The following is a 23,822-nucleotide window of genomic DNA, read 5'->3' as shown; positions in this document are numbered from 1 at the left end:
TCTCATCTAATAGGATTTAATTTTCATAAAGAAATGAGATAATTTTCACGTTCCTTCCTAATCTAAAATTCCTGAATTCTGAACTTATTTTCTGTCTTTTACCATTTATTCTTAGCTACTTGAATAATGACCCTTTTCAAAGCTTCAGTAACCTTTCTCTCAGGAGTAGCATAGAGTCATCTCTAATCTAAAAGTTTTTAGTTCATCATGTCTGTAGTCCTATCATCTGTCTAGGAAAACTTCCCAACACTGACCCTTTATATAATTGCATTCACTTTATAGACATTTTAGTTCAATTAAACAATATTGTTTTTCAGTATATACCATGCAGGGAGGCAATATACTATGGTGTTTGAAAGCTCAGATTCTAGTCAGACATATCTGGGTTTGACTTCCTGATCAGCACTTACTATTTATATAATCATAAGCCAACCACTTATTTCCTCTGAGCTTTAGTTTCCCCATGTAAATGGGAATAGTAGTTGTATCAACCTCATGCTGTTGTGATATGAGACAGTTCTTGCAAGGCAGCACTTAGGAGAGTACTTGGTGGGTGTGTGTGTGTTTGTGTGTGGTGGGGGTGAGTGTATGAGTTCAACAAATGTTAAGTGATTTTTTAAAAATGTACCAAGCACATGGGAAACAGCAGTGATAAGACAGCTATAGGCTGGGTACAGTGGCTCCTGCCTGTCATCCCAGGACTTTGGGACGTCAAGGTGGTTGGGTCACTTAAGCCCAGGAGTTCGAGCCCAGCCTGAGCAATATGGCAAAACCCCATCTCTACTAAAAATACAAAAACTAGCCAGGTGTGGTGGCGCATGCCTGTACTCCCAGCTACTCGAGAGGCTGAAGTGGGAGGATCTCTTAAGCCCAGGAGGTGGAGGCTGCAGTGATCTATGATCACACCACTGCACTCCAGCCTGGGTGACAGAGTGAGACTTTGTCTCAAAACAAACAAACAAAAAAAGATAGTTACAGGCTCTGTCCTTCTAGACAAGCAAATAATTACAATAAAGAGTGATGACTATTATAACTGAGGAAATACACAGTTGTTCATGGATATAGTAGGAAGACTAAACACAATCTAGAGGTTACGGAAGGCCCCTTTGAGGAAGTAACATGAGTGAGTAGTTAGACTCTTAGCCAAAATATAGGTTTTATGAGAGAAACTATACTGTAGTACAATTTTAAGATATTACAGAGATCCCTGGATATGTCCATCAAGAACATTAAGGGTCTGCTATTACGAGTATCACTTAGCATTGAATGAAACAGAAATGAAATGTGAAGCCTTAGAAAAAGCAAGAACTCTCTAGAATAGGAACTAACATTTGTTTCATAAAAATTTATTAGACACATATTTAGCTAGAGAAGAGGAGTTTGGGGGGCAGAATTTAAATATGATCATCACTAACATTTATGCAGATTATTCAGTCGTCTAAACAAGCACTTGAGATAGGAAGTGTTAGCCCTGTTATATGAATAAGAACACCGAGGCATCAAGAGGATAAGCAGTTTGCCTGATGTTATGTGGCTAGTAAGAGAAGGAGTTAACATCCAAACTCTGGCCTAATTATTTCATAGGCCATGCTCTTAACCACTGTTGTAATAGCCTCTGAACAGTGGATACACAGTCCATGCCCATAAGGAGCTCATAGTCTAGAGGACAGTAGTTGTTCTGGGCTATAGCTGCTAGGACAAGACTTATTTTGAAATCACTTATATCACAAAGTTAACAACCCCTAAATGGTCTTTCTACCTGATTCCCCTGATAAAATATATCATTTCTGCCTATCTTTCTCAGATCCCTGCTTCCCCCTTTCCCTGCTAAAAAGGCCTTCTGATGTTGTGTGCCATTTAATATTTACAAATGAATATTTTCAGAGGTATAGTTTTTTTAGGATCTTTACATTTATTTTCTATATGATCACTTGCCCATGTAGTGAGGATATAAACTTGCCTGCTGACTTAAAGCTAAGTGTATTTTAAATTTCAGATTAAAAGCGTTGTGTAAATATAAATTGATTATCACATTTCTCTTCAAATGAACTTAAAAGTGCTCCTTGTGAATAGGAAGGAATTTTATGTTTGCCTTTTCATAAAATTATTTAATGGTCGGGTGTCCTCCAGGCTTAACAACTCCTGTGAGTTTTGTTTGCCTTAAATCAGCAGCCTTTTAAATGTTTCAGTTCGCCTTTAGTAAAGGTCTTATTCTCACTAGCAGATATTCTGAAAAAAGTTTTTACACTGTTCTCCACATAAGAAGGTACTATTTGTGACATTATGATGGAGAACAGAAGCTCAACAATGTTAAACAGTGTTCATCCATGACCAAAGTATAGATTAACCTGGGTACCTTGAAGTCCCCATGCTGAAGGGCTGTTCATCTTTACCTTCTTCCTTGCTGCACTACATTTTGTGTCAGATAGTCTGATAGGAACATATTTTGCAATGTTTTTGCCTCCTGTGTTTCTCCCATAAACCTTTTAGGTGCTAGAGAACAGGAGGGTCTAAACCAGAGAGCAAGCTCCAGATAACCCATCTGAAAAAACCCTGACCCTGCCTATCACTAGCTGTTTCCTTCCCTTCTTTTCCTTTAGACTAAATTAAGCAGACCCAGTGCTTCTAATAGGATCATCTCTAAACTTAGCTGTGCTTGACTTTCCTTGTGCCTCATCTAAAGACTTTTACCCCAGCTGCTTCTTGGAAAGAAAAAAATATATATTGCAGTGAATATCTTATCATAGCAAAAGTGAAAAAGGCTTACTAGACTGTGAAGCAGTATCAGTGCTGAAGTTGGAAGCAGAGCCTGCAGAGATGAGCTCCAGTTCTGATATCCAAGAAGGAAGGTGTTTTGAAAGATGCCCTGGCTGAGGAACTATTGAAGGCCAGTTGGAACTTGAGCTGCAGGGAGCCCATCTTGGGCCACCTGGAGTCTCTTCTAACCCTTGTCCCACATTTTCCCACATTTCCTCCCGCCTTACCCAAGGCCTGCTTCCCTCCTGCTGTGTGCACATTTCTCCCATTTCCTGCCAATCTCAAGAACTGCACCGCTGGTTAAAAGAACTACTCATATTTCAGTCCCTTAGAATCTAGTTAGCTCTTTCATTTCCTTTTTTATTTACTTGTGATAGTCAAACTTAACATTCCTTTACATTCTTTGAGTCTGGATTACTTCAAGATTTTTTTTTAGGCCGCTAGTGAATGCTAATATAAGAAAGCTCAGGATCCCTCCTCTAATCCTAAAAGTAACTTTACTTATCTTTAAAATACTATTAAGCTAAATGCAATGTGGTATGCTAGATTCAATCCTGGAACAGAAAAAGGAGGACATCAGTAGAAAAACTGAGAAAGTCAAAATAAAGGCTGTAGGTTAGTTAATAGTACCAATATAATTTCTTAGTTTTGATAAATATACCGTGGTTATATAAGATGTTAATATGTGCCAGGCATGGTGGCTCACGCTGTAATTCCAGCACTTTGGGAGGTCGAGACGGGTGGATCACTTGAGGTCAGGAGTTCAAGACCAGTCTGGCCAATATGGTGAAACCCCATATCTACTAAAAATACAAAAAAAATTAGCTGGGCGTAGTGGCACATGCCTGTAGTCCCAGCTGCCTGGGAGACTGAGGCAGGAGAATGGCGTGAACCCAGGAGGCGGAGGTTGCAGTGAGCCAAGATCGCGCCACTGTAGTCCAGCCTGGGTGACACAGCAAGACTCTATATTAAAAAAAAGAAAAATAAAAGATGTTAATACAAAGGAAAGCTCGACTAAGGCATGTAGGAAATCTCTATTATCCTTGAAACCCTTCTGTAAATCTAAAATTACTTGAAAATAAAAAGTTTTTAAAATATATTTTAAAAGTATATATATAGAGAGAGAGAGAGATAGAGAGAGTAAAATCTTGGGCTTTGTAAAATCAAGATTTTACAAATTTGGGCTATTTAGAGATAAGGGTGCCAAAAGTCAAACATACTTGCAGTTACATGCAAGATTTTCCCACAACATTCTTGATGTAAACCCATTACACACTCAGAAATCAGATAAACCTAGACTCAGTCCCCAGCTCTGCTACCTCTAGCTTTGTACGTTTGAGCAAGTAACTGATTGTTCTAAGACTGATTTTCTTATCTGTATAATGGGGCTGATGAGTCCTACCTCACAGGACTGTTGTAAGGACTTATATGTGAGGATAGCTAATGGCCTGCTACGTGGTAAGCCCTTGAAATGTTGCTCTCAGTAGCCCTCCAAGATGGTAATTTGATAAAAGTAAAATTTGAGTTCCTGTTTCCTCCTTAAATTTGTTTTGACTTTCAAGAATTGCTTTCCCCCTCTGTCCCTCAGGATATAGAAAGTTCTGGGTCACCAGCGATCCCATTACTGGGTATATACCCAAAGGATTATAAATCATTCTACTCTAAAGACACATGCACACATATGTTTATTGCAGCACTATTCACAATACCAAAGACTTGGAACCAATCCACATGTCTATCAATGAATGACTAGATCAAGAAAATGTGCCACATATATACCATGGAATACTATGCAGCCATAAAAAAGGATGAGTTCATGTCCTTTACAGGGACGTGGATGAAACTGGAAACCATCATTCTCAGTAAAGAAACACAGGAACAGAAAACCAAACACTGCATGTTTTCACTCATAAGTGGGAGTTAAACAATGAGAACACATCAACACAGGGAGGGAAACGTCACACATTGGGGCCAGTCAGGGGATGGGGTGCTAGGGGAGGGATAGCATTTGTAGAAATACCTAATGTAGATGACACGTTGATGGGTGCAGCAAACTACCATGGCACATGTATACCTGTGTAACAAACCTGCACATTCTGCACATGTATCCCAGAACTTAAAGTATAATTTAAAAAATTTTTTAGGCTGAGCGCGGTGGCTCAAGCCTGTAATCCCAGCACTTTGGGAGGCAGAGGCAGGTGGATCACGAGGTCAGGAGATTGAGACCATCCTGGCTAACACAGTGCAACCCCGTCTCTACTAAAAATACAAAAAAATTAGCCGGGTGTGGTGGCAGGCCCCTGTAGTCCCGGCTACTCGGGAGGCTGAGGAATGGCGTGAACCCAGAAGGTGGAGCTTGCAGTGAGCTGAGATCGCGCCACTGCACTCCAACCTGGGGGACAGAGCAAGACTCCATCTTAAAAAAAAAAAATTTTTAAAGAATACGTATTTTAAAGAAAGTTCTGAGTTCTGGGTCACTACTTTCCCTAAGAATATTGCAAAAAAACTGATGCCCAGATGAGTAAGGCAGGATGATTGACAAAGGCCCAGTGGTTGGCCTCCGTATCTCTGGTCTCTCCTTTCCCTCTTTCCCTTCAGGCAGGCCTAACAGACGGGCCTGCCTTCTCGATCAGCACAGACAAGGACCAGTAACGTTTTCCAAAGGTTCTAGCTTACTTGTACCCTTACCTTGACTTTTCCAAGGCTGTGGGTTTCTGAGACTTTCCTTTCTTATTGATGGGCTGTCTCTCCTCTTAAGGGAATTTCTGATGTCAGAGCCCCAGAAATTAAATTAATTGTAACTTTATTCTTTGATTCAGCAAATATTTATTGAATACCTACTTTTTGCTAGACCCAATATAAACATAATTCCAGCTGTTAGAGACCTCACAATCTAGTTTGTAATGAAGTAAACAGATACAGTAATCATTATGATTTAGTTTACAACCAAATAAATATAAAAATCAGTAAAGAAGCAAAAGTGTTACGATGGAGAGAAAATAGAAATTGCCACCTCTGAGAAAAGGGTCTGAGCTCTAAGGTCCTGCCTCCTGGGAGCTGCTGGACCCATTAGAGGTAGTCCGTGTTACTGGCTCTTGTCCATATAACCCATTTGCCCAAAGCAAATTTTCTTTACTGTCATAGTCCCAAATTTCTTTTACCTTCAAACTTTAAAACATTCAGGATACTTGAGATACAGGGGCAAGGAAAAAAGGAACTGCTGTGTTAAGACTCATGAGGTTCTACTGTAAAGCAGTGGGTAGACCTGGAAGTTGGAAATGGTTGGCCTATAAAGTTGTACAGGGAATGTCATATATACATTCTTGACTTAGGTCCTTTGTCTTTTAATTTGAGAGCACAGTAGCTTAGAAAACTGTCCACATTGGCCGGGTGCGGTGGCTCAAGCCTGCAATCCCAGTACTTTGGGAGGCCGAGACGGGCGGATCATGAGGTCAGGAGATCGAGACCATCCTGGCTAACACGGTGAAACCCCGTCTCTACTAAAAAATACAAAAAACTAGCCGGGCGAGGTGGCGGGCGCCTGTAGTCCCAGCTACTCGGGAGACTGAGACAGGAGAATGGCGTAAGCCCGGGAGGCGGAGCTTGCAGTGAGCTGAGATCCGGCCACTGCACTCCAGCCTGGGCAACAAAGCGAGACTCCGTCTCAAAAAAAAAAAAAAAAAGAAAACTGTCCACATTGACACCAGTTGTGTTCTAAAGAATTATTCAAAGGAATCATTTCTTCTATGATCATCTTTTTATATCCACTCATTATATCATTATAACATTTATCTCACTGTATGGCATTTATCTATTTGTAAGTCTATTGCTTACTAGACTATGAGTGCTGGTCCTGGCCCAGTGCCTCCCACGTGGCAGCTTTGGAGAACTTGAGGGTAAGGAAGATCAAAATAACTATCATGAGCTTTGTTGGATTGCAGTAATGAACTCTTCATACTAATCTTTGGTCATCTATCTCAGTACCATTTAAAAAGAAAGAGCACTTTTACATATCTGTTGGCTGCATAAATGTCTTATTTTGAGAAGAGTCTGTTCATATCCTTCACCCACTTTTTGATGGGGTTGTTTGTATTTTTCTTGTAAATTTGTTTGAGTTTTTTGTAGGTTCTGGATATTAGCCCTTTGTCAGATGAGTAGATTGCAAAAATTATCTCCCATTCTGTAGGTTGCCTGTTCACTCTGATGGTAGTTTCTTTTGCTGTGCAGAAGCTCTTTAGTTTAATTAGATCCCATTTGTCAATTTTGGCTTTCGTTGCTGTTGCTTTTGGTGTTTTAGACATGAAGTCCTTGCCCATGCCTATGTCCTGAATGGTATTCCCTAGGTTTTCTTCTAGGGTTTTTATGGTTTTAGTTGTAACATTTAAGTCCCTAATCTACCTTGATTTAATGTTTGTATAAGGAGTAAGGAAAGGATCCAGTTTCAGCTTTCTGCTTATGGCTAGCCAATTTTCCCAGCACCATTTATTAAATAGGGAATCCTTTCCCCATTTCTTGTTTTTGTCACGTTTGTCAAAGATCAGATGGCTGTAGATGTGTGCTATTATTTCTGAGGGCTCTGTTCTGTTCCATTGGTCTATATCTCTGTTTTGGTACCAGTACCATACTGTTTTGGTTACTGTAGCCTTGTAGTATAGTTTGAAGTCAGGTAGCATGATGCCTCCAGCTTTGTTCTTTTGGCTTAGGATTGTTTTGGCAATGCAGGGTCTTTTTTCGTTCCATATGAACTTTAAAGTAGTTTTGTCCAATTCTGTGAAGAAAGTCATTGGTAGCTTAATGGAGATGGCATTGAATCTATAAATTACCTTGGGCAGTATGGCCATTTTCACGATATTGATTCTTCCTATCCATGAGCATGGAATATTCTTCCATTTGTTTGTGTCCTCTTTTATTTCATTGAGCAGTGGTTTGTAATTCTCCTTGGAGAGGTCCTTCACATCCCTTCTAAGTTGGATTCCTAGGTATTTTATTCTCTTTAAAGCTATTGTGAATGGGAGTTCACTCATGATTTGGCTCTCTGTTTGTCTGTTATTGGAGTATAGGAACGCTTGTGATTTTCACACATTGATTTTGTATCCTGAGACTTTGCTGAAGTTGCTTATCAGCTTAAGGAGATTTTGGGCTGAGACAGTGGGGTCTAAATGGGGGGGATTCTAAGTATTCAATCATGTCATCTGCAAACAGGGACAATTTGACTTCGTCTTTTCCTAATTGAATGTCCTTTATTTCTTTCTCCTGCCTGATTGCCCTGGCCAGAACTTCCAACACTATGTTGAATAGGAGTGGTGAGAGAGGGCATCCCTGTCTTGTGCCAGTTTTCAAAGGGAATGCTTCCAGTTTTTGCCCATTCAGTATGATATTGGCTGTGGGTTTGTCATAAATAGCTCTTATTATTTTGAGACACGTTCCATCAATACTGAATTTATTGAGAGTTTTTAGCATGAAGGGCTGTTGAATTTTGTCAAAGGCCTTTTCTGCATCTATTGAGATAATCATGTGGTTTTTATCTTTGGATCTATTTATATGCTGGATTATGTTTATTGATTTGCATATGTTGAACCAGCCTTGCATCCAGGGATGAAGCCCACTTGATCATGGTGGATAAGCTTTTTGATGTGCTGTTGGATTCGGTTTGCCAGTATTTTATTGAGGATTTTTGCTCATCATAAACTGGCCATCAGATAAATGCAAATCAAAACCGCAATGAGATACCATCTCACACCAGTTAGAATGACGATCATTAAAAAGTCACGAAACAACTGGTGCTGGAAAGGATGTGGAGAAATTGGAACACTTTTACACGGCTGGTGGGACTGTAAACTAGTTCAACCATTGTGGAAGACAGTGAGGCGATTCCTCAAGGATCTAAAACTAGAAATACCATTTGACCCAGCCATCCCATTATTGGGTATATACCTAAAGGATTATAAATCATGCTGCTATAAAGACATACACACACGTATGCTTACTGCGGCACTATTCACAATAGCAAAGACTTGGAACCAACCCAAATGTCCATCAGTGACAGACTGGATTAAGAAAATGTGTCACATATACACCATGAAATACTATGCAACCATAAAAAAGATGAGTTTATGTCCTTTTTAGGGACATGGATTCAGCTGTAAACTATCATTCTCAGCAAACTATTGCAAGAACAGAAAACCAAACACTGCATGTTCTCACTCACAGGTGAGAATTGAACAATGAGAACACTTGGACACAGAAAGGGGAACATCACACACCGGGGCTGGTTTTGGGGTTGGGGGAGTGGGGAGGGATAGCATTAGGAGATTTACCTAATGTAAATGACGAATTAATGGGTGCAGCACACCAACATGGCACATGTATACATATATAACAAACCTGCACGTTGTACACATGTACCCTGAACTTAAAGTATAATAAGAAAGAAAGAGAGAGAGAGAGAAGGAGCACTCAGGTCTTGTGGTCTGCTTCTGTCCTTCAGTTCCTGCACCTACCCTCTCTCACTCACTCTGTTCTTTCCTTCCTCAGTTCAAATGGGTCAGAAATGGCACAATTCAGCTCCCTCAGGGAGCACCTTCCAAAGAGTCCAACTTCTAATTAGCTTCACAAAGGAATTGTTCATCTGACACTAAGAAAGCTTTTCTAGCCTCTCAGCCCCACTTACTGTATCGTCTAAGCCTTCAAACTGTAGCTTATAATTTTACTCTTTTTGGTATCACCTTCCCACAGTGTATGTTTTTGTTCTTGTGACATCCCTGACCCTAAAACCTAGTGCTATCAGTGTTAGTGCCTACAGCTGAAAAGCTGAGCACAGATATTTATGTAGATTATGGAAATATAAAGAAGCCAGCAGTTAGGAAGCTTGTAAGGGAGAAACACAGAATAAGGAGCATCATCTCATTGTGCTTGCTTGTTTTAAACTAACATTAACAGACAAGGATAGTAGAAAAGTGGAAATGATGTCTTTTAAGTGTTAATAAAGTTTTCCATTTTGGGAAAAATGACCATAAAAATTTTCACTTCAGGATCTTCTCATCTCTATAAATTAGGCTACTGAGTTCTAAATTTATGGACTTGCCAAAACCTACTTGTATTTTCTCTAAACAGGTCTTAAGGTGCCACAGATGCTCAGAACAAATCTAGCCTATACTGCTAATGAACATGCAAACAGTTTTCCCCATCTGCCACCTCTGTCTAAAAAGCTTTGAAGGCCTTCCTCCCTGATCACAAAGAACATAATTATTGTCTACAGAAAAGTCAAGTACAAAGGCCACTAGCCTTTGCAGGCCGCCAAAGATTAACAGCTGCCTCTTCTTTGATTGGGAGAGGTAATAACAGTTACTCTAGTTAATAATTGGATGGATCCCCTGGCTGTGTAATTCAGATTGAGACTGTCATTTTTTGCTGGCCTTTAGCTAAGTGGGGTTATTAGAATGGAGCCACTAATCCTATTAGTCAGTTGTCAGTCTCACAGTGGGTGAGAGCAGGGGAAGGCAGAGCTTTTAAGGTATTATGCCAGGTACGTAAGGGAAGCTACACGTCTTATCTTTAAAGGTATGTTTTTCTCAATCAGATCAGAATTACCAAGCTTTTTATGAAAGTTTTTTCCAGTTTCATATGTCTGAATGCAGAGAATTGGAAAAGGGATAAAAAGGAATTCACCTTTCTAGAATGAGATATTTTCAGTCACTGAAAAAACAGTATGTGCATCCTGTGCTTGGCCCTGGGTAGGAACACAGACACAGGAGAGTTTAGGCTTTATCATCTACTACATAGACACAAATAACTTTGCATAAAGTAGAAAGTGGTAAGGGCCACACACAAAAAATACAGTTAAATATACAGAGAGCTTTGACTTTAGTTGAGGGGATCTGAGTGACTTAACAGAAGAAGCAGCATTTGATCTTGGTCTTAAGGGATTGGGAAAGCATTTGAACACTACAAGTTGGAAAGGTGGCAGTTTAAATGGAGAAGATAATTATGGTTAAGGATTTTTAGTGTACTTGCTTTTTCTGGATGCTAAGAGGGATAGGGACAAGTATAAAATGGTGTATCTGAAGAGCATCCAGTCTTCTTCTTACGGCATTAAGGCATCCAGAAATGTAATCAGAGAACTGTATAAGAAGTGCCAAATGATTGGCACAGGAAGTTAGTGTGGTATGAAAAGAGAGGAACAAGAGATGGGGAAGCTTTCTGTGTTATTTAAGTCTACCTAGATTTGTATGAGAATTATTTTCTTTTTGGATTTGCATATAAGGTATTTAACGCCACATGCTTGCGAAGGTTTTTTTCTCTCTTAGTTTTAATATTTGGTTGGTTCATCATTGAGACAGCTTGATTTTCCCTTTCTGTCCCCATGAGATGAAGAAGTCACCTCTAATATCACAGGATTGTTTCATCCATCTTTATATATAAACTGTTAGGGAATGGGATCCAGTGAGCAGTATTTCTCCTTGTTATATTTAACATGCCTCTATATTGTGTTAACGTATCATATCTCACAGGAAGTAAATTTTTACTGTCTGAAATAAGTCCTTTCATTTGTTCATTCTTTTGTTCCATCACTTATCTATGAGGTGTTTATCATTCCTGCTCTGTGCCAGGACTGAGGCTGCAAAGATGAGTCAGATACCACTCTTAAGGAGCTTGCAAATAAGAGAGAATGGGGCCGTGAGGTAGGGCTGAGGTGATGGATGAGTAGGGCTTGATGTGGGGCATGAAGAACTTAGGATGATACTGAGCAGTGTTTCTATCTGGCCATGCTCCATGGAAGAGAGTCCTGAGGTGGCTTGTTGCATCTCTAATCCAGAAGTAAACATAACCAGAATCTTCCTTAGCTCCAGGCAGAGATTTGGGAGATTTCTTTATTTCACAGTTGATTTTGCTTTTTGCTTTTTTTTTTTTTTTTTTGAAAAGCTGCAAATAATAAACTAAAACTTCAGTTTCCAATAGTGCATTAGTAAAAAGTTGGCTCTGAATGGCCTTTATCTTCCTGAAATTGGCTTATTCGGTCCTGTTTAATATCTGTTAGAGCTTGTGTCTTAGGTTTTTCAAGAGGTCGCATCCATGTTGTTGGCATTGCAGAAAAGGCTTTGAGGGTTTTTTTGGAGGCTTTTTTTTAAGGCATAGATGTATACATTAAAATGATCTGCTTTTACTCAGTCCTTTTCCCCTCCAATTCTGCAGTGCTGACCCAGTTTCCTCCCATTATGGAGGGGTCTGCAGGAACAGCAGTGGTGCTGCTTGGTTTCGCTGTGGACAGACTGATCAGCCGGTGTTTCTGCTTGGCTTAACGTACTCTATGCCCTGTTTTTGAGAGATGTCAGTACATAATGGCTTTACGCTAAAATGGAATATGAGAGGAAAGTTTAGTTCCTTTCTTGATGGATGTTAAGAAAGTTCAGGGCGAACATGTCCTCCAGTCTTGGAAAACTGAATCTCATTCTTTGGTCATGAAGCTCATTTCCAGTGAAAAACTATTCTGTAAGGCAAACATAATAACAAGAATGGAGGATTTCATCCTGCAATCATACTAGAGAAATTACTGTTTCTGTTTTCACAGTTACAACCATGTATAATGGGGCTGGACATGGTGGCTCATGCCTGTAATTCCAGCACTTTGGGAGGCTGAGGCAGGTAGGTCACCTGAGGTCAGGAGTTCGAGACCAGCCTGACCAACATGGTGAATCCCCATCTCTACTAAAAAAAAAACACACACAAAAATTAGCTGGGCAAGTTGTCAGGTGCCTGTAATCCCAGCTACCCATGATGCTGAGGTTGCAATGAGCCAAGATCGCACCACTGCGCCCCAGCCTGGGCGACAGAGCAAGACTCCATCTCAAAAAACAAACGAGCGAAATATATATATATATATGCACACATACACACACACACATATATATATATATAAAATAAGAGTATCTTTGTCAGCCGTCCTCCTCATTCAGCAACATTGTTGAGCAATTACTGAGTGCAGTCCCCTATGCTAAGTCTTTGGGATATGATGATGAAGCAGACATGGTCTCTGACATCAGGAAGCTCAGAGTTTAGTGGAGATACAAAGATGAAAAACTAGGGGATCATCCTTCCTGAAAAGGAACAGTTTATGCAAAAGCATAGAGGCATGAAAAAGTAGGGGTCATATAAGGAATTTAGTTACAAGAGAAGCAGGATCCTGGCAGGGAAGGAGGCTATTGGAGAGGGATCAGATTCTAAAGAATGATTCTAAAGTCCATGGATCTTGTTCTGTAGACTATGAAGAAGTTGTCCCTGGAGTGTTTTAAGCAAAGAGTGATGTAATGACATTTACTCTTTAGGGCATTTCTTCATTGTGTATCCAGGGCAGGACTACTCAAACGGAGTCCATAAGCCAGTGCCAGGCCGCTGTTATGAAACATAATGAGATATATACACAAATCAAGAGTAAATTTTGCAAATTGACAGAGTAATTTTATGTCTTTTTGCATCTACTATTTTATTTATTTATTTTTATTTCCATAGGTTTTTGGGGAACAGGTGGTATTTCATTACATGAATAAGTTCTTTAGTGGTGATTTGTGAGATTTTGGTGCACCCATCTCCCCAGCAGTATACATTGAACCCAATTTGTAGTCTTTTATCCCTCACCCTCTTCCTACCCTTTCCCCCGAGTCTCAGAGTTCATCATGTCATTCTTACGCCTTTGCATCCTCATAGCTTAGCTCCCACTTATCGGGGAGAACACACAGTGTTTGGTTTTCCATTCCTGAGTTACTTCACTTAAAATAATAGTCTCCAATCCCATCCAGGTTTCTGCAAATGCCATTAATTCATTCCTTTTAATGGCTGAGTAGTATTCCGTATATATATATGTATATACACACACATATACATATATACACACATACATATACACACACACACATACATACACACACACACACACACACATACCAGTTTCTTTATCCACTTGTTGATTGATGGGCATTTGGGTTGGTTCCACATTTTTGCAATCACGAATTGTGCTGCTATCAACATGCATGAGCAAGTATCTTTTTGTTATAATGACTTCTGTTTCTCTGGGTAGATGCCCAGTAGTGGAATTGCTGGATCAAATGGTACTTCTACTTTTAGTTCTTTAAGGAATCTCCACACTCTTTTCCTAGTTTACATTCCCACCAGCAATGTAGAAGTGTTCCCTTTTCACTGCATCCACACCAGCATCTATTTTTTTTTTTTGTAGCCATTCTTGCTGGAGTAAGGTGGTATCACATTGTGGTTTTGATTTACATTTCCCTGATCATTAGTGGTGTTGAACATTTTTGCATATGTTTGTTGGCCATTTGTATATGTTCTTTTGAGAATTGTCTATTCATGTCCTCAGCCTGTGTTTTAATGGGATTGTTTGTTTGTTTGTTTGTTTGTTGTTGTTGTTTGCTAATTTTTCTTGCTATTTGAGTTCCTTGTAGTTTCTGAGTATTAGTCCTTTGTTGGATGTATAGATTGTGAAGATTTTCTATACTCTGTGAGTTGTCTGTTTATTCTGCTGACTGTTCCTTTTGCCATGCAAAAGCTCTTTAGTTTAATTAAGTTCCAGCTATTTATCTTTGTTTTTATTGCATTTGCTTTTGGGTTCTTAGTCATGAAATCCTTGCCTAAACCAATGTCTAGAAGGGTTTTTCCGATGTTATCTTCTAGAATTTTTTATAGTTTCAGGTCTTAGATTTAAGTCCTTGATCCATCTTGAGTTGATTTTTGTATAAGGTGAGAGATGAGGATCCAGTTTCATTCTCCTACCTGTGGCTAGCCAATTCTCCCAGCACCTTTTGTTGAATATGGTGTCCTTTCCCCACTTTATGTTTTTTGTTTGCTTTGTTGAAGACCAGTTGGCTGTTAAGTATTTGGGTTTATTTCCGGGTTCTCTGTTCTGTTCCATTGGTCTATGTGCCCATTTTTATACCAGTACCATGCGCTTTTGGTGACTGTGGCCTTATAGTATAGTTTGAAATCAGGTAATGTGATGCCTCCAGATTTGTTCTTTTTGCTTAGTCTTGCTTGGGCTGTGCAGGCTCTTTTTTGGTTCCATATGAATTTTAGGATTGTTTTTTCTAGTTCTGTGAAGAATGATGATAGCATTTTGATGGGAATTGCATTGAATTCTTAGAGTGCCTTTGGCAGTGTGGTCATTTTCACAGTATTTTAAAATGTGGCCTTCTAGTTAGTACATTTTTTCCCATTTGTTCAGTATTTCATCTGTATTTCACAAAAGTGTCAGTCTATGATGGAGTAAAAATGTTAAAAACAAAAAATTGGTTTTTTTTTTATAGAGTTTGGGAAGCAGTGCTCTAGAAAATGGGCTGGTTAGAGTAAACTTGGACCCAAAGATACTAATTAGGAGGTTGTTATAATACCTTAAACAAGATACCATGAGAGCCTAACTAGACATGGTTCTGACATGGTAATTAACAGTAGGCATGGATAGAAGAAGCAAGAACTGTAACAGAAGTAGAATTTCCAGAATTTGGAGGCTAGATCAGTGTGGAAGCTGAAGAAAAGGGGATAATCTAGAGGAGCAAATGTTCTTTTGAGAATCTACTAAAAATTGGACCCTTGCCCTATGCATTACTATGAGCTTCTCCATCCCTGTTTCACAGGGATGTTTCATTTATTTTTAATATGGTTATGACTTTATGACTTTTAATGTTTTAAAATATTTTATCTGGAATCCTTATTTGTTTTACGTATAAGAAAGGAGGTGTATGTATGTGTTTACATCCCCATCTTGACCTTCTACCATTTTCCCTACACTTGAGATGTTTCCACAGTTCCCTAGGCTTGGTGTAAAACTACTGGTGGGATAGCCAGTCCCTACCAAATTAAATCCAGAAAATATTTATACGTACTATATGATCTAATTTATATGAAAATCTATGATAGACAACACTAACTTATGGTACTATGAAACAAATCAGTGGTCGCTTCAGAGAGGAAGGATTGACCATGGAAGGAGCATGAGGGAACTTTCTAGGGTGATAGAAATGGTTGTGTCTTGATAAGCATTTGTCAAGTTTGATTGAACAGTATATTTAAGATCTGAGCCTTTCACCCAATTATAAAATATACCTGAATTAAATTTTTTAAATCACGAACAGCCAGTAAACATAAGATGTTCAATCTCCCTGGTCATCAGGAAACAGCAAATAAAAACCTCAGTAAAATGCCAGTACACACCCATTACAATGACCAAAGTTAAAAAGACTGGTAAAACCAATTTTAGTGAGAATGTGGAATAACGGAAATTAACACTATACCGCAAATATTGTTCGAAATATTTTAGAAAGCTGTTTGGCCATAGCTACTAAAACTGAACCTATGCATACTCTTTGACCCAGCAGTTCTACTCCTAGATATGCCCAACATAGCTGAATGTCACATGTGCCAAATACATGTGCACAAATGTTTAAAGGAGCATTGTCCAAAGTGTCAAAGTAGAAACAAGCTAAATGTCAATCAGCAGTGAAACATTTAAATAAGTGGATATAGAGAGTCACAAAGGAATAGTATACAGCAAAGAAAATGAATGAAGTACTGCTGCAGGCAGCAACATGGATGAATTTAGAAATAAACAATCAACCAAAAAAAGCTAGACACAGTTGGATAAAGTGTGATATAGATATGAAAAGAAGGCAAAATGAATTCATGAGTTTAAAAGTTGGGATAACCTTTACATTTTGGGACAAGGAAGAGATAGTCAATAGGATAGGCACAAGGGATACTATGGCATGCTATGAAGCTTTGTATTTTAATTTTGGGGTTGTTACACGGTGTGTTCAATTTGTTTTAACTCATCCAGCTGTACAATTATGATTAGTACATTTTTCTCTATGTATATTATATGATAATACACAGAGCTTATTATTCTAAGTATATTGACATCCTAGCATAAAAAGAGGGAATAACAACAGCATTACAGTATTAAATAAACTGTTAACTACCTGGATTTTGGAGGTTTTGATTGATTGTTTCATTGCAAAAAAATATTTTTCCATTAATAACAAAATTGTTAATTTTAATCTTACATGTATGAGTCTTGTCTGGCTCTCACAATGAACTTCTTATAGTCACAAAATGTATTTTATTGTGCACAAAGAGCAATTGAATGATTAAGATAAGCATTTGATAACACTGCTAAACTCTAGACATGTACTGCAGACAATAATTGGTACGTCATTAATGCTCAGAACACCAGAAGAATCAGGCAAATATGTTTGACAGAGCTTATATCTACTAATATCTCTTCCCCACTTGCTTTTCAAAAAAACCTCAGTATTTCAAAGTTTCAAGGCTGTGGAATGCTATTAGAAGAAATATAAGGTGGTGATGTAATAGAGGGGTTGTATTAGTTTGTTTGGGGTTGCCATAACAAAGTGCCACCGACTGGGTTGGTTAAACAATAGAAATTGATTTTCCCTCAGTTATAGATGCTGGAAGTCCAACATCAAGATGTCAGCAGGTCTGGTTTCTCCTGGACTCCTCTGTCCTTGGCTAGTGGATGGCCACCTCTTGCTGTGTCCTCATGTGGCTTTTTGACTGTGTAGGTGTAACCCTGGTGTCTTTTTCTCCTCTTACAAGTACACCAGTCCTATTGGACCAGAGCCTACTCTAACAGCCTCACTTTTAACTTAGTTACCACTTTAAAGATCTTCTCTTCAAATCCAGTTACATTCTGAAATACTGGGGGTTGGGACCTCCACATATGGATTTTGAGGGGGGCACAATTCAAGGCACAATAGGTTGCTATCTTATTTTTTACATATATGTTGCATTGATTCTACCTATGCTTAAAAACACACAGTGTAGCATAGAATTACTTTTCTCTTTCCCATGCCAAAGAAGTGCAAATAACTTGGAAATGTTATTTCCCATAAGGATTATATACAGATCATAAATTGCATAGAAATAATCATAGGTTTAGTTCTAAAATTGTTACTTAATATTCTCCTAAAATAGCTGAAATGGCATTTTTTTAAAAGGATACAGCTAAAATGATGAGATATTAGATTATCTTTTATTGCTGAAGACAAATATTCTAGTAGAGGGAATCTTTGTGGAAGTCTATATTGTTAGGTGGTAATTAAGATTACAATGTGATAAAGATGTGATTTTTAAGTAAGTATTGCTAAAATTTTATATATAATTTTTTTCCTTTGCCTGGAGTGCTTCTTTTTCTTCCCCCTTTCTTTTACTTGTCTTAAAACCTCAATTTTATCAGAGAAGCCTATCCTGACCCTTTCCCCATTATATAGTTGATTCCTCCATTATTCTTATAGAGAACCTTTTATCTTTCAAGGTAAATCACCTTATTTATAACTATCTGATTAGTGTTGGTTCTTCTAGGCACTCATTTTTTTTTCTAATTTTTAATTTTTGTGGGTACATGGTTTATATATTTATGGTATACATGAGATATTTTGATATAGGCATACAATGCTTAATAACCACATCAGAATAAATGGGGTATCCATCACCTAAAGCATTCATTTTTTTGTGTTACAAGCAATCCAACTGTATTCTTTTAGTTATTTGTAAATGAACAATTAAATTATTATTGATTATACTCACCCTGTTGTGCTTTCAAGTACTAGGTCTTATTCTTTCTGACTATTGTTTTGTACCCATTAACTACCCTCACTTCCTTCCCCACTACCCGGTCCCCTCACTACCCTTCTTAGCCTCTGGTACCCATCCTTCCATTCTCTATCTCCATGAGTTCAGTTGTTTTAATGTTTAGCTCCCACAAATAAATGAGCACATGTGAAGTCTTACTTCGCCTGGTTCATTTCACTTAACATAAAGACCTCCACTTTCATCTATGTTGTTGCGAATGACAGGATCTCATTCCTTTTTATGGCTGAATAGTACTCCATTCTGTATATGTACTACATTTTCCACTCATCTCCTGATGGAGTTGCTTCCAGTTCTTGGCTGTATTGTGAATGGTGCTGTAGTAAATATGGGAGAGCAGATATCTCTTAGATATATAGATTTCCTTTCTTTTGGGCATATACCTACCAGTGGAATTGCTGGGTCATATGGTAGCTCTGTTTTTAGTTTTTTGAAAAATCTCCAAACTGTTCTTCATAGTGGTTGTACTAATTTACATTCCCACCAACAGTGTATGAGAGTTCCATTTCCTCCACATCCTCACCAGCATTTGTTATTACCTGTCTTTGGATAAAAGCCATTTTAACTGGGGTGACAACTACGTTGTCTATCATAGATTTTCATATAAATTAGATCATATAGTATGTTTGTAGTTTTGATTTGCATTTTTATGATGATCGGTTATGTTGAGCACCTTTTCCTTTGCCTCTTGCCATTTATCTATCTTCTCTTGAGAAATGTCTATTCAGATTTTTTGCCCATTTAAAAAATTGGATTATTAGATTTTTTTCCTGCAGAGTTGTTTGAGCTCTTATATATTCTGGTTGTTAATCCCTTGTCAGATAGATAGTTTGTAAATATTTTCTCCCATTTCTCCCATTCTGTGAGTTGTCTCTTTGCTTAGTTGATTGTTTCCTTTGCTGTGCAGAAGCTTTTTAACTTGATGTGATCCCACTTGTCCATTTTTGCTTTGGTTGCCGGTGCTTGCCATCTACCAAATTTTAAGCTTCATGGAGGAGAGCATCTATGTCTTTTATGCTCACTCCTTTTGACCTATATTTCCTAGTACTGAAACAATTAGCAGTGAGTAGCATTCAACAAATATTTATAAAATAATATTTGTAGAATAGTTGAACCATCAGCATGTTTCAGACTACAGATACCATTTTAGTTATAGTTCTATGCCTGGGAAATTGGGCTAACTTCTGTTTGTATTTCTGTCTAGAATGTGGCAGATCAGATTGCATTTCAAGCTGCTGGTGGATTAACAGCCCTTGAACACATCCTTCAAGTAGTAGTCCCAGCCACAAATGTGAACACAGTTTTAAGAATTCCTCCTAAGTAAGTATAGTTTCTTAATCTGTTTTTTACGTTTCATTTGTGAGTCATTTCTGCCCTATGGTTTCCATATGGAGAATGACAAGAAAATTGGATGTGTATTCAGGGTTGAATACCAAAAGCTTACACTCCCCATTAGGGAGAAAAACAGAGGTGCTCAACATCACTTGCAAAACTCAAATTGAGCCTAGAAAGCCTTATAAAGGAAATCTCTTTGGTCTGTGATGTGCTCTAATCAGAAATCAAGAAGAATTGATGAACTCTTGAGCAATTCTAACTGCTTCCAAAAATTGAGCACAAATAAATAATAGTTACAGTAAGCTAACATTGTATTGCATGTGAAAAAAGAGGTGAGTAAGTACATTAACAAAAGTCTGAGCTGTGAAATTTCAGCAAGTTCCTACCATACAGGAAAAGCAGTCAGAGGCAAAGAGTGCCATAGCCTAGAGTCCCAGCCAAATTGCTGGGAACTGAATTGCACATTGGTCTTTAACGGTAAATTGCTTTCCTGTTCTCTTAAGTCCCTGGCCACCTGGGGTATAGCAGCAATGTTATTTCAGAAGTATTGTATTCCTGGGTTGTAATGTGCGCAGTTTCTGGGTATTTTGTGGAGACTTTTATTTACGGAGTTTAAATAAGAGGTTTTAATAAAAGTTCATTTAGGCAGGGTGCAATGGCTCACATCTATAATCCCAGCACTTTGGGAGGTCAAGGCAGGAGGATCACTTGAGGCCAGAAGTTCGAGAATAGCCTGGGCAATGTAGCGAGACCCCGTCTCTACAAAACATTAACAAATTTAGTCAGGCATAGTGGCACACACCTGTAGTCCCAGCTACTCAGGAGACTAAGAGAGGAAGGATCACTTGAGCCCAGGAGGTCAAGGCTGCTGTGAACCATGATTGCATCACCGCATTCCAGTCTGGGCAACAGAGCAATACCCTGTCTCAAAAAAAAAAAGTTAATGCTTCATTCTTCCATTGGATACAACAGGAAAAAAAATCTCAAGAGTATGTTATCTTTTTTTTTTTTTCTGAGAGGCATTTGTATTAAAAAGAAATGGCATTGGCTTTGGAGTAGGACAAACCTGGGTTCTGGTTTTACCTCTGCCAGGCTACTAGCTAAGAGAATTTGAGTGAATGCCTTAATTTCATTGCATCTGTTTCCTTATTTGGAAAAATAAATGTAATCATATTCACCTCGTGGTGCTACTGTGGGACCAGTTGAAATAATGTATATGAGAGCTCTTTGTAAACTATTAAGCTTTTATTATAATGTATATTTGTATATGATAATGTAAAGTTACATTATAAATGTTAAATGAGAGTTTTAAAAATAGTCTTGCCTGGTTTAAGACAGTGCTAGCTACCTGACATGAGATATTTCTAAGTACAAGCTTTTGACAAAGATGATTTGGATTCCTTTCCTCTACTCACAAAGATTAATGAAGAATGATATAGGTGTTCTTTAAGTCAGGAAATCTTTCTGTGGAGCAGAAAGCTCTCCATAAGGCAAGTTATAGCATGCATAGTAGTTTTTATAACACAGAAGCGTTGCTATTTCTTATCAAAATGGACTTCATTTATAGGGTGTTGCTGGGCAGGTTGTCTTCAGTTACTGTATGTTAATTGTCAGGGAGGAAGGAAGAAAGGAATGAAACATAATAAATATTTAAAATAAGAAAGGAAATGATATTGATTCTTTGGGAGAGTGCTTTGATAACTGTTAATAATTTATATTGTTCATCTTAAATTCACCTAGAGGTTTTTCGTTTTGTTTTTTTGTTTTGTTTTCTGGTAGGCTTCAACATGCATGACACTAAGCTCTCTGGTTGGTAACCTAGATTAAATGCCTGTTTCCCAAAAGCTGCTATTGTCATTGTAACAGAGTATGTTGTTCTGGTGCTTATCTCTGCCTCTTGTTTAGGAAATGGAAGAGGTGTCCACAGTTCCTATAAAGACCTAAGCAAGAATTAGCACACTCCCTTTGCAAAGGAGCTGTGGAATCTTGAGAGTCCAGACCAGTGTCTCGCAGCTGGTCAGCACTAGCTGACCCAAAGGGTCAGGATTAAGAGTTTGTTCCTTCATTTCACTTTAGGCCAATAAATTTGTGTTTTCTTTCTTTCTTTTTTTTTTTTTTTTTTTATACTTTTAAGTTCTAGGGTACATGTGCACAACATGCAGGTTTGCTACATATGTATACATGTGCCATGTTGGTGTGCTGCACCCATTAACTCATCATTTACATTAGGTATATCTCCTAATGCTATCCCTCCCCCCAACCCCACGATAGGCCCCAGTGTGTGATGTTCCCCACCCTGTGTCCAAGTGTTGTCATTGTTCAGTTCCCACCTATGAGTGAGAACATGCAATGTTTGGTTTTCTGTTCTTGCGGTAGTTTGCTCAGAATGATGGTTTCCAGCTTCATCCATGTTGCTACAAAGGACATGAACTCATCCTTTTTTATTTTTTATAGATTTTTTATAGATCTTTTATTTTTTGTAGATTATTGTGGCACTATTCACAATAGATTTGTGTTTTCAACTAAGTGCTACTTATTTAGTGAGTCTAGCACCCAGAGCTGTGGGCATCCAGCATCAACTCTTAAGATTCTTTTATCCTGAGCACAGTCTCAGTACCATAACTCTACTTTCTAAAGCAGCTTCAGTTTTCAGGGCTAAAGGATTAAAGCCATAAGAGTGTTATGCTGTTTACTCAAAGAACAGCAAGAGGAATTTTGTAACCACTTCAGATTTAAATGCAGAATAAGAGCATACTGGTGGACATGAGTCAGTGGCTTACTTCAAAAAATATTCTTTCTCATTTTCCTTCCAACTGCTCTCCTGCACAAATCCCTGCCCAGGCCCTGGGCTTTCCATAGTCCCTGGGCACTCCCTTTGTTCTCAGCCTGTCCAGAATCTTTCCATCCCTAGTGGGTTTCCACCCCTCAACTCCATGAACCTTTTGCCACCTTAGCTACTGCTGTTTCCTGCCTCCTGTGGCATTTCATGGCTTTTACCTAAAGAGGCTAGTTTAGAATATCCTGTTTAATTTTTCTCAGTGATAAATAGCAGAGGATTTGATAAGTTTAAGCCACTGTCTCATAACAGTTACCCTGTTGAAACCTGGAGTCCTATGGCTATAAACCTTATGTCGCTGCTTCTGAAGCCCTGAGCTCTTTGTTAGTGGATAAACCAGCTTCCTGTCCTCTTTTCTTACCGTACTGTTCATATCTCTTTTTACTCCACATAGTACCTCAGTAGTTGCATGTCTTGTTTGTTCTATAATTATTGCTAAGCAACTTCCTGTGAATGAATATTTGCTTCCAGAAGCTTTTTTTTTTTTTTAATGTGAAATTGAGAATTATACCTGCTTCTGGAAGTGTGACTTTTTGAAACCTTTCTGAGTCTGCAGTAGGTTGTTTTGCTCTTATGAGAACCAGGGAAAGGCCATAAAACTGCTTTAATTATTTTCAAGTTATCTCTGAAAGGGTTTAGGTCAGGATGTGTTATTACAAAATCAATCATTTAAACAAATGTGCTCCAATAAAATTGTTTTTAGTTCCAAGAAAGATCGCCCTGAAACAAGGCAGTTTGTATCTCCTTTAGGGAAGACTACTGCTATTCTGCCTACAAACTTTTTTTTTTTTTTTTGGACAGGGTTTCACTGTCACCCAGGCTGGAGTATAGTGGCGCCATCTCGGCTCACTGCAACTTCCGCCTCCTGGGTTCTAAGCGATTCCCAAGTAGCTGGGATTACAAGCACGCGCCACCATGCCCGGCTCATTTTTTTTTGTATTTTTAGTAGAGACAGGCTTTCACCATGTTAGCCAGGATGGTCTCGAACCCCTGACCTCAAATGATCCTCCCACCTTGGCCTTCCAAACCTACAAATTGCCGAAAACAAGTACAGACAAATGAATGACATCTTCTAGCCTTTTAAAAACTTTAGACTAATAATAGTGGTTCATCATAGCTTTTTAATATTTGAAAATAAACAAGAGTTTTCACTTTCTTTGAGTGTAAAGAATGGCCCATGTTATGTAAATAAGAAGATGAATCTGCTGTGACTAGAAGCAGCTGT

At 38.5% G+C, this 23,822-nt stretch overlaps 1 protein-coding gene across 5 annotated transcripts in view; it reads left to right on the top strand.

The window, feature by feature from the left end:
• Positions 1 to 23,822, top strand: part of SCAPER (S-phase cyclin A associated protein in the ER) — a 597,115-nt gene that overhangs the window by 410,895 nt on the left and 162,398 nt on the right. For all 5 annotated transcript variants that reach the window (XM_023197631.1, XM_023197627.1, XM_023197630.1 and 2 more), the window contains one exon: positions 19,631 to 19,746. In XM_023197631.1, the coding sequence (XP_023053399.1) occupies positions 19,631 to 19,746 (116 nt within the window). The remainder of the gene's footprint in view (positions 1 to 19,630; positions 19,747 to 23,822) is intronic.

The sequence above is a fragment of the Piliocolobus tephrosceles genome, chromosome 6 (assembly GCF_002776525.5).
Source record: "Piliocolobus tephrosceles isolate RC106 chromosome 6, ASM277652v3, whole genome shotgun sequence".
Classification (NCBI taxonomy): domain Eukaryota; kingdom Metazoa; phylum Chordata; class Mammalia; order Primates; family Cercopithecidae; genus Piliocolobus; species Piliocolobus tephrosceles.
The sequence above is the reverse complement of the archived record's forward strand: the minus strand, read 5'-3'. Positions and strand labels throughout refer to the sequence as shown.